Raw genomic sequence first — 11,826 nt, forward strand, 5'->3', positions numbered from 1 at the left:
TTGGTTAGCAAAGCTTTTTCAAGTTCAAATAAATTATTTAAAAAAAAAAAACTCTTAAGAGTTTTTTTTAATGGTAGCCTATTGCTTTACGTAGCCGAACCCAGGCAGTAATCAGCTAAAGTAATTATAGTTCCAGAAATCGAGTATAACGGTATAGGCTACAATTTTTGTTAGAGGACATGGAAGACACTGACACTGCTTTTGAATATAAGTTGCATTGAAGCAATATAAAGTGATAGCATGTTAACTTCATATTCCTAGAGTTTCCCATATAATATATAAATAGAACTGCAGATTAGGCTATTTATCTGTTACACGATCACATGTTAATAAATTAAACGTGTAGCCTATAAGTGATGCAGGTTTACTTATCTAGTGGGACAAAATAAAAAAAAACCTAAAAAACAAAATCACCCTTACTAAAATAACCTATGAACCCCATCACCATGACCATATTGACCATATCATGGGAATGATGATTGTCATTTCATGGGAATGATGAAATTATGCATGGCATATTGACAACATGCAGGACATTACATTATATATTTTTCACTTGTGCTGCAAGGACAACTAACTGGAAACATGGGACAGTAAATAGTAAACCAAACGAGGAGTAACAAGCTAGGAGAGCAACAAGGGACAGGTGAATGAAAAATAAACACATGGGAAAACTGGGTCAGCTGAAAATGAGCAAACAAAAGGTGAACACAATGAAACAAAGACCAAATGGAATCTGGCAATGTGCACCTCATGCAGAAATAAAAAAAATGTACAAGAAGGAAAGTTGTCTTCCTGCAGGGTTTATTTCCTGCAAATGACAAATAACTTAAAAAAAAATGAAAAATAAACAAATAAACCAACAGGTTTTGGATTCAAAAATAATGTAAAGACAGTAAAAGTCTGATATTTTGCAGTTTTATTTTTGTTTAATTAGATACAAGTACAACTACTTTTTATATAATAGCTGTTGGCAGCAATAAAACAAACAAACAATACATATAAATAAATAAATAAATAAATAGTATTACTAGTTGTAGTGGGTAAGAATATTATAGGCAGTAAACAACCATTACTCACCATTTCAAAATTATAAATGTATGCAAACATCCAAGACATTTCAACATTCAAGAGGTGAGTATACTTTTTTACCATAGATATAAATAATATGTCAATCCAGCTTGTAAACCCATTACCCTTTTATAAATGTTTTACCCTTTTGATAACACAATGCTTGACATTCTCAGCACTGAATCGCAAATGCAAAGCAAATGGTAAACATGCACTACTGATTTTTATCCTTTCCACTGGCAAGGAAACCCTTGGTTTTCAAGACTTCACAATTAAATGATTAAAGAAAATAGTTAATTTCTGTCTTTTTTCTTGGCCCAAACCACAAACTGCCTAGAATAACATGCTTTGCCCTCAGATTAGGGAGGAGCTTGTTGATTGTGACTTGATCTGGCCAGATGTGAAAAGATTTTAAAACTGAAACACATTCAACCTTCCATGACAGTGGAATATTCATCAATTTTGGGTCATTTTGTGCACCGAAAGATTTGTAAATAGTGCCACCAAATATGTTTTCAACATTTTGTGAGTTGCACTTTGTCCTTGACCATTTGTCATCTGGTCTTTAAAACTGTCACAGTGAAAGGATTTCATGAACTTGTATAAATTATCTGGAACAACATTGGTTGAATCAGGACAGTGGAGACTGATAAGATCAAACAAGTCACTCGAAGCCAGTTTGGATGTCTGAGGCTGTCAAGTATGCAGTATAGGGATTCTTCATTAGTGTTTTTGGCATTTGAATATATTTTTTCCACGCTGATACAACACTCTTTCTCATATGCTTCCCTCACAAACGGCACTGTGGTTTCTGCAATCTAAGTATTGCACTAATTGAGACATAAGAAGTGTGTGCTTTAAAATAAGTATAAGACTAGATAGACTACACAATTATTAAACTGTATCTCACATGAGTCTCTGGAAAGTTCTTCAAAAATCTTTTTAAATCATTACCCTCCTCATCAGCAGAAAAGCTTTCCTGTCAGAAATGGTGCATTTATTTCACATTAAAACAGAATTTATGAACACAAATATTTACAAATGTATGCATAAAATAGCATGTTTTTTTAGACACCATTTGGGTTAGTTTTAAGTACTTTTCACTTTTTAACTTTTAAATTAGCTGAAAAAGGAACATCTGCACATGACAATTTATAAGCACAATTTTAAGAAGATTAACTTTTGAAAAACAAAACCGTATTCTCACATGAGCATATCAGGAGAGTTCTAGATTTTCTGACATCATCACCACAATCATCACTGAAAAATGTTTTCTTGTAAGTATGAAATAATACACATACAGGGACATGACATGGCTTCTTGACTGCATATGGACATGAAAATTTATAACCGAAAATTATTTTAGGCCAAACCTGGATTACTTAAATTATATCTAGAATAAGCCATGACTTCAGGCACAGTAAGATTTTTACACGAGACAAGCAAAACTCTTTACTTCCATTTACATGCAATTTTCACCATTCTGATTGTTCACTAAGAATTATCTTATCTTTTTTTTTTGCCTTAAGAAAGAGCAGACTTCTGGCTTATTTGATTAATGTATGTGGATATGTAATCTCTCTCTCTCTCTCTCTCTCTCTCTCTCTCTCTCTCTCTCTCTCTCTCTCTCTCTCTCACACACACACACACACAATATCTTGAAACATTTTTTATTCCCATTCACCGCCGTGCATAGAGCCTATTGGGCTCCACTTCGCTCTGCTCTGACAGTTATAAATTGTGAAACTGAGCTGCATATTGAAAATGAGCTGAAAGTATTGAAGGAAAACTGTAGGAAAGAGTGATCAATTTTTTTTTTTTTTTTTTTTTTTTTTTTACGTTTTACGCATTTCAATTCCATCAAGTTGAATTATTTCGTATTTTCGTTATGAATGTTACGTTTCAATTATCAAGGCGGGGTTGGCCTCAACGTCACAACTCGACGTAGCCTAATTAATATTTATCAGTCGTGGTCGTCAGATTTGGCGGTAATTTCGTTGATGTGAGTTGAGTTTTCTGCTGTGGCATGGAGTCAAAACTGGACCCGTACTTAGATCTTATACAAAGAATGATAAATGATGGACGCACGGACGAGCAAGTGTCAGATTTTCTTCGATTTGAATGTGGCATTTCAAGGGGCGCATCAAAAGCTAACATACGCCGCTTTTGTGCTGAACGGGGGTTAAAGAGAATCCGTGTACAGGATTCCCAACTAGAGGTAGATGTTGCAAAGGCAATTACTGAGGTAAGCAACATAAAACAAAATGTAGTATGCTGTTACTTATGGCTTTGCATTTTCATAATCATGAACCAAAACGACCAGCTACAAGTAGACTGTATACCTGACACTAATTATAATTTGCTTTTTTTATATTTACAAGTTGCATATCAATGATAGATAGCACGTATGTGTATTATTATTATTATTATTATTCGTTTAAAAAAAGAAAAGTTGAAGCAGCACCACAACCCTTACGAAAAATAACCATGGTTTTATTATAGTAAAACCGTAGTAACCCATGGTTTTTTGGCATGTTGACTACCATTTGTATAACCACAGATTTACTACAAATACCATGGTTAAACTATGGTTAATTTAGCAAAACCATGGTCAATTTTTGGTTACCATGGTTTAACTATAGTAACCATGGATTTTTGGTTTTATTTGTAGTAAAACCATGGTTAATTTTCATAACTATCAAGTATGCGTGTAAACTCCGAATTCCTATTGGCTGAAGAGCAAAAGCCTATGTGTCTACATTTTGAGCCTTTCTCTGTGTAATTTTTACCACTATTCGTTTTAGTGGGATAAATTTGTGATCTGCAAGTTAATTATTTTTAACATTTAGACTGGACCAACCTATGGAAGGAAAATGATGACTGGGTACCTGGTTTCAAAAGGAGTTAAAGCGTCAGAAGGCAGAGTGGGACAATTGCTTCGAAGCATTAATCAGCCCTATCATATAGCTCGATACAATGTAGGTGTTGTAATATTATATTTTATATATGTGTATTATATTTGTATTCTGGCAAAATGTGTTGTCTACTATTTAAGTTGGTTTAAAGGAACACTCCACCGTTTTTTGAAATAGGGCTTATTCACCGTCTTTCCTACATTTAGACAGGTGGGCAAACGCATTTTTGTCAAAGTGTATGCGAACTGTCGTGGAGCAAAGGCAAATTTTGCAGAACTTCAACGACTAGTTATGATTCTCAACCCTTTTGCTTTTTGCCTCCAAGAAACTCATTTGTCACCAGACAGTCCTTTGTCTTTGAAAAAGTTTGTTAGCTTTAATGCATATGGTCCAAACATACATCAACCTTTTGGTGGCTCAACTATATTAGTTCAATTTTAAATCAAGACATGATCAAGTTGTCTTTACTAGGTGTAGACTGGGGCATTCAAGACTTACCCATGGGTTTTTATTAATAGGCGAAGTTCCTCCTTTATGTCTTTCATGTAAAGTTCCTTTGACTATTAAGCATATTTTGTTGAATTGTAATTTTTATGATGTTGCTAGAAAACGCTTTTATTCAGAAACAGTAAAAGAAATGGACATGCACTGAGACAAAAATACATTTGCCCACCTGTCTAAATGTAGGAAAGAAGGTGAAAAAGCCCTATTTCAAAAAAAGGTGGAGTGTTCCTTTAAATGGCATGCATTAAGGCGACTACAAAAAGAATTCTAACATTAATGTAAAATTGTAACAGAGAAATCCTGTAAAATTGTGTTGATGTTACATGATATTTTTAGTGTAGGGAATACATATTCATCACTGTCTCTGTAATTTCTTTTCTGTTTTTTACATGTGCATGTAATATTTTGACTACAAAGGGATGTCGGAACATAAATCCAGTGCCTTACAGCGCTGACTACATGGGTCACAAATTACACATAGACCAAAATGAGAAGATGGTCATGTTTGGTGTGACACATGTAGCAGCTATAGATGGATTCTCCAGTAAAATTGTTGGACATTCCACTATGCCAGTAAAAAACAACTTGGTCATATATCAAGATGTTTACAGGTAACTTGAAATTTTCTTGTCTGTGTATTTTTTATTTTTTTGGGGTAGTTTGATATGCTTCCATAAATTTACGATAATCTGGGCTGGATTTCCCGATAAAGCTGGATTTCCCAAAAGCACGTTTGAATTTAGCATTGATGCACTGAACGTTCAAATCAAATTGGTAATGTATGCATAAAAAGAGTTCAAATCAACCCTGTTTCAGGGGTGGAGGGGGAACAAATTGAAACTGAGGGGGCATAAATCAGATTTGTGGGGGCAATGCCACATTTTGGCCCTTGTGTCGGGCCAACAAGATCTAAAAGCTGCTGAATTTGCTGCTGTGCAGGCAGTTTTATTTTTTAATTGCTGCTTCTGACATAGTAGCCAGTGGACTAAAGTTTTTACGACTGAAACGGAGCACATACACTAAATGGCTCTGCAGAAGGTGCCATCTTTGATTTGGCACAACTATTCTCTGTATCTCTGCCATAGCTTGCCTTTAAATAGACTCCTAAGCCTTTACTGCCTAATGGTTTGCCAGCTGATGAAGTATGGACCTTTTAGATATTTAATTAAAAAGATAACAACCATCAGTGTAATTACAATTGTATTCTTTGCATGAACAAAATTAATTTAGCCTAATTGATCACTAGTTTTATTACAATTTCAGAATTATATTCATATAGGCAGAGATGTAAAGAGGCTTTTTGCAGTGGTGGCCATTAGCAGACTGGCACTTTCAACAGTGATAAGGTATAGATAGCTAAGAGTGGTCCAGACCAACCTTACAAACGAATGTCTTACAGAAGGTATACTTAACTAAGAACTTTTCACGAATCACGTATTAACATTAAAGTACAACTTAAGGACAAGGTATAGTTTAAGAAATCCAGCCCTGTAATGAAGCCCGTCTTAACTATGCATATATTATTGTATAAAAGGAAATTGCAGATTGTAGTCCAGAAACAGGCCATAATCATATTCATCCAAAACTTTTGGGAAAAAATAGGAAGTTAATGAAATAAAATTTAAGTTCAATAATAAATCCCAGTTGTTTGTTTTGTTGGTAGAGGACGTAATGGATAAAGATCATAAACTTAAGTTAATTCTCGTAAACTTGATTAAACTGTTATCTGAGCATTTGCCCTGAAAAATGTATCATATTCAAACATATTGATTAATGTGTATTTTGTGCATAGTGTACCATCTAACCTATATGAATATGCCTTTGTTGTCTTGCAGAAGTGCTGTGTTAGAATATGGCATTTGGGACCAGGTCAGGGTGGATCATGGCAAGGAGTTTTTCTTGACACTTTTCATGCAGGAGAAACTGGCAGACCACCGGTACAACACAGAAAGGCAGCCATATCGGCAAACATCCTCAACTAAAGTTAGTGTGTGAATGCTCCACATTTTAGGTTGCAAAAACTATGTTGTTATTTTTATAGTAAAAAGATGATTTAAGAAGAAGATCATATAACTTCTTTTTTTTATTTTTTAACTTGTTACAAATCATTTTTCATTTGGAATTGTTAGGGTTGCTGGGAGAAAAAGGGACCCAAGAGCAGATTCGCAGTTTGCCAAAATTTATTGAACAAAAACAGGCAATAGTCCAAAAAGACAGTAGTCCAAAACAAAGGCAATAATCCAAAACAAACGCTGACAATCAGCAACCAGGGAAGGAATCCAAAACTGGACTGTGTACGGGACTGGGTACACCAAAAAGACAAAAAACAAGATTAAATGAACAAACAGGGCATGACAACTAGGCACAACTTGAGCACAATAGTTTTAAGGACAGTAGTGAAACGGATGGTAGCCAAGACACACTGACAGAGAAGCACAGAAAGAGAGAAGCATAAGTATAGAAGAAAATCAATGTGAAATTGAGAGACAGGTGTGTGTGTGTGTGTGAGCTGGAACACTAATTAGGATGAGGTGCAGCTGTGAAGACAGAGTGAGTGGAATTAACCACTTAAGACATAACACAACAGAAGTCCTGATGATCAAACCAGTGTCCTGACAGGAATATCCACATTTTTAAAATTAAATCCAAATATAGTTTTTGTTTTTGCATAAACTAATTACAAACAGAAATCTAATATTGTTAAAGACAATTTATTAATTTATCTCAGGAAAAATGTGTGATCTGTACAGTGTAGTTGGATTAGGAGCAAAACATTTAGAGCCCACAGCCTAAAGCACAAGTGCTACTCTTCAGCACAATGGTAACCACAAAATGCAGTCACAGAAACAACTCTAAATGTCCAACATAACTGAACTTTACACATTATCATAAACTATCAGCAATGTTCCCTGAAAAAAGCATCAAATAACCCTAAATTTACTCTCCTAATGCAGTCCCTGGCAAATCATGCTGGGAAATACACTGCACATGGCAGCGTTTAGCATCGTAAGCCTAAGTAGATCGTAGAGCCTTTGCCACCATGGTCTCTACGATCAACTTAGCTCACGATTATACATGAAGCCCTGGGTGATGCATCTGTAGCATGCTTTGCCAGGGACTGCTTTAGGAGAGTAAATTTAGGGTTAATCAGTAAAGGGAAAGATTTTGGTAGTTTGTGTCAATGTTTAATATTCAGAAAATCAAAAGGATCTGCCGCCCGCAGTTGATTTTGATATTCTAGGTATTATCAAATTGCCTGAGTTTTGAGAACGTAGCGGACGTAGAGGAGTATAATGTAAAAGGAGCTCATTCAAATACTGAGGTGCTAAACCATTCAGGACTTTATAAGTAATAAGCAATATTTTAAAATATATACAATGTTTGATAGGGACCCAGTGCAGTGTTGACAGGACTGGGCTAATATGGTCATACTTCCTGGTTATAGTAAGGACTCTGTCAACTCTGTCGATTTTTTCAGTCATAAAATTTTGTGGTTACCATTGTGCTGAAGAGTATTGCTGTCAATTGCGATTGTCACTTTGATTGAACTCATGAGCAGGTGCACGTGTCGAATGTGTCCATCCTGAGCAAGCATTAATGGAAATTGTATGTTAAGTCAATGTAACTCAATTAAGTTATAATGGCTTTCCCCTGTTTTATGTTTCAACAAACTGATTGAAGTAGGTCACAACGACTACATTAGAATTTCTATGTAGAATCAGGTAGAAATACCTCCTTAAAGCAACCAGATTTAAGATCCACTGCTCTAGAGGTCCAAGATTGTATGTAATAAACTAACTTCCCTAACTGTATGTAGCTGTTGTGCTAGTCTAATTGTTTTCCTTTTTTTCCTTTTAAATAAACAGAATCACACAATTGAAAGAATATGGCCTGAAGTGAATAACCGAGTGAATTATCCAGTGAAAGGTGCACTTATGCAATTAGTGAACCAGGAGGAACTGGACATGGAAGATGACCTGACACGTTATTGCGTGTCTGCACTATCTTGTCAGGTTGCTACAGTTGGTCTTGACCGTGTGGTGCAGTCCTGGAATGCTCACCGGATTCCAGGTAAAACAAAGTTTAAGTGTGAATTATGTAATAGGCATGTGCAAGTATCAACATTTCATATCACAGTAATTACTTAAGGTTCAAGTTTTTTAATAGTATTGCAATAAAGAACAGGTTTTAAAAAAAAATGTCTTTGTTAATGACAAGTTTCAATTTTGTTTCAATCATGCATTATGGAAAAAAAAGTATAAGTTTCAGATTTAAGAAACAAAATTAACCTAAAATACTAATTTATATAACCCTAATGGAAACATTAAATGAAAACAACACTTTGTAAAAAAGATAAAATGGTGGTTGCTTGCCAATTTATGATCAGTCAGATCAGCCAAAAGCTGATAAGATACATGTTCTTTTGTCTAATTATTATTATTATTATTATATATTTTTTTTTTTTTTTAGAAAAGGGGGTTCCTAATGTTTTGGCTCATGGAGGATGCCAAAAGAGAGTGTCTGTGGATCTTTTGCCAAATGCAGTGGAGGCTGCAGGCTGGTATGACCGTGAAGCAAGATCTTCTTTGACACGGGTTTCAACTTTTGGGCAGAATCCATTTCGGTCACCAGAGGACCAGGTTGCTGTGGAGAGGCAATTCTCTATGCAGTGTCCTGACATTGCATCTCTTTTTGAACGGGTTGTCAATTTCCAACAAGAAGAGTTCCAAAATGCTTTGAAAATACTAATTGATCTTGTTCGAGTTCATGCTTAAGTGTTCCTTACTGTCTTCTGAATTAAAGGATACTCCACTTTAAAATAAATTCTGTCGTCATATACTCGCCCTCATGTTTTTTTCAATCCTTTATGAACTTCTTTCTTCTGCTGAATAGAAAGGAAGATATTTAGGAGAATGTCAGTAACCAGACAGTTTCTGGTCTCATTGACTTCCATAGTAGGAAGATATATATTATATATAATAATAATAATAATATATATATTTTATTATCTATTCGGCAGAAGAAAAATTCATAAAGGGTTGAAAAAACATGAGGGTGAGTGTATATGATGACATAAAATTTATTTTAAAGTAGAGTATCCTTTACAAAGTGAACTGCATCAAGTTCCTGTGGAATAAAAAATGTTCTTGATGGCATGCACTGTTTCTAGTTTTTATTGTTTGTTTATACAGCCAGGACTGGACTTCCTGCTTTTACACACACACATATATTTTATTTTTTGCATGGTAGAATTATGTAATCTGCTTATTGCGAGCCTAAATTGGTATTTAATCATTATCAGGGTGACTTGCCACCAACTGCTGGTGTTTTTTTTAATATATATTGTAAGTAGTGTTTCATGTTGTCACTTCACATTTAATGGCCTCTTAGAATGAAATTGCCATGTAAATTCACAGTGCCTCCTCTGAGCTGCAATAGACAGTGTGTAAAGTACATCTAAATGCCAGGTCAGATGCTGTTTCTGTGCCACCTATACTGCAAAGCTGGGTGTTTGTTCATCAGTCAGCATGAAGCCTCTTACGTTGTTGATTTAAATTTCAAAACACAATTCGACATTTGCTCGCATTTTTTTCACGAAACCTCATTTTATCGAAGGGTGCTAATGAAGCTGTGGCGATATACAACACGCTTTAAGAAAAGTTTATTTCCATCACACTGTAAAGTGATCTAGAGGAAAAGCAGATGTGTTTTGCCTATTGGCATACATAGAATCATTTTTCTATGTAATAAAAAGGTATTTTTATTTATGCTATTATAATTACACCGGGTCACCAACTAATGACAGCTTGAAATCTACAGTAAATTAACACATAATTTTTGACTCTTCAACCGAGTTTAATGGTATTTAAGAAGCCCTTAACATTATGAGCTCAACATTAAATCTGTAACTTGTAGCCAACATTAAGAATAGGGTTGTGCCGGTGAGGACATTTTCCCATTGATTAGTTAACTTATGACAACACCAATGTTATTTGTTAATCTCTTCTGTAGATTTTGATCTTTTTAAGTTATGATATATTTTTAATTAAAAAACAACAGTAAAATAGTACAATAAATAATAATAAAAAAACATCGCGTGTAGCCTACTATAATCAAACTAATAAGACGGATGACATAAAATACCCATATTATAACAAATAAATAAAATATATTTGGAAATCGCCCTTTAAAATGAAGGCTCGGTTAGTGGTTCACAATTATTTGGTTAAAACAAAGACAAAGTCACTTATATTAAAAAATATATATTTATGTTTTTGTTAACATAAGTTATATTGCGCTTTTAATTGTCTCCGCTATCGTCCTGTCAATCATACTCGCGGGTCATTTTCAGTAAAAAAGTATTTCCCCATCATCGGTAAGTCCCCCAAGTTTCTGACTGCTGACCGAACACTGGTCATTGATCCTCTCCCGCTCGGCGCTGTCTAGCGCAGCTTCACCACACAGATTTAACTCCGCACAGCTAAATAAAACGGGCTGGTGGCAGACTAATATTTAATATTTCTGATTTCTGTGAAACGCGTAAAGCTGCACAGAAGAAAGCCCAACAGGACCTGCCCTGCACAGTTTAAGAATCGGTAGCCATAGTAACGTTAGAGGACTATTATTTTGTTGAACAGACCTGAGCGACAACTGATGACGTCACGTGCCCAGATTTGCTTGACCAATCGGCGGAAGGGGGCGTCTTAGGACCGCCCACATGTGGAAAACGAATTTTGAAGTCATTTATTCGTTTTATGCCTCTGAACTAAAAAACGAAAAATCAAGCCGAAATCTCGTTTTTCGTTTTTTTAAAAAAAACGAAAAACGAATAAAGGGGCCGTTTTCTCGTTTCTGCTTATTTCATTTCAAATTGGAAAACAAACTATCAAAACGTACACGGACCGATTATAACTAAATTTGTCACACTAACTCTCTCAATACTGTACTACTATCTAATTCTGACTACTTGTGTTACCTGAAAGTGTAGTCTCTAATCTACAACACATTCCAGATAATGTGCCCAAATAAATAATGTTGTCTGCATGTCTTAACTACAATTTCTCAAACTGTATCTATATTTGGAAAACCGATCAACTGATATGGGCTCTCAGTGCCTGGAGTGACTTGTTTGAACATGTCCTCTCGCCTGTTGGCAGCTGTGATGGGGAGCACTGGCCCTTTAAGAGGCGATCCCATGCGCGGAATCTAGTGGGCAGGTCCCTGTCAGCGCTAGAGGCTGCGTTCCTCTTCTCGCCCTTCTGCAGTCACTCGGTCCTAAATTGAGCTGGCTTGAGTGCTGACAGACGATTAGAGTAGATAGTCGTCCTGTGCCTTT

The 11,826-nt window shown here is 35.4% G+C and overlaps 2 protein-coding genes across 2 annotated transcripts in view; one reads left to right on the plus strand and one right to left on the minus strand.

Moving 5' to 3' along the window:
* The first annotated feature begins 3,009 nt into the window (after nucleotides 1-3,009).
* LOC127938276 (uncharacterized) lies at nucleotides 3,010-9,632 on the plus strand. The gene is made up of 6 exons (XM_052534769.1): nucleotides 3,010-3,316; nucleotides 3,921-4,049; nucleotides 4,908-5,101; nucleotides 6,326-6,473; nucleotides 8,357-8,561; nucleotides 8,961-9,632. The coding sequence occupies exons 1-6, from the start codon at nucleotides 3,098-3,100 to the stop codon at nucleotides 9,263-9,265; spliced, it is 1,200 nt and encodes a 399-aa protein (XP_052390729.1). The 5' UTR covers nucleotides 3,010-3,097; the 3' UTR covers nucleotides 9,266-9,632.
* Nucleotides 9,633-11,581: 1,949 nt separating this feature from the next.
* The window catches only part of LOC127938589 (GDP-mannose 4,6 dehydratase-like), an 8,708-nt gene continuing 8,463 nt past the window's right edge, over nucleotides 11,582-11,826 (minus strand). Inside the window, exon 6 of the mRNA XM_052535300.1 lies at nucleotides 11,582-11,749. Coding sequence (XP_052391260.1) covers nucleotides 11,582-11,749 — 168 coding nt within the window. The remainder of the gene's footprint in view (nucleotides 11,750-11,826) is intronic.

The sequence above is a fragment of the Carassius gibelio genome, chromosome A20, assembly GCF_023724105.1.
Source record: "Carassius gibelio isolate Cgi1373 ecotype wild population from Czech Republic chromosome A20, carGib1.2-hapl.c, whole genome shotgun sequence".
NCBI classification, from domain to species: Eukaryota; Metazoa; Chordata; class Actinopteri; order Cypriniformes; family Cyprinidae; genus Carassius; species Carassius gibelio.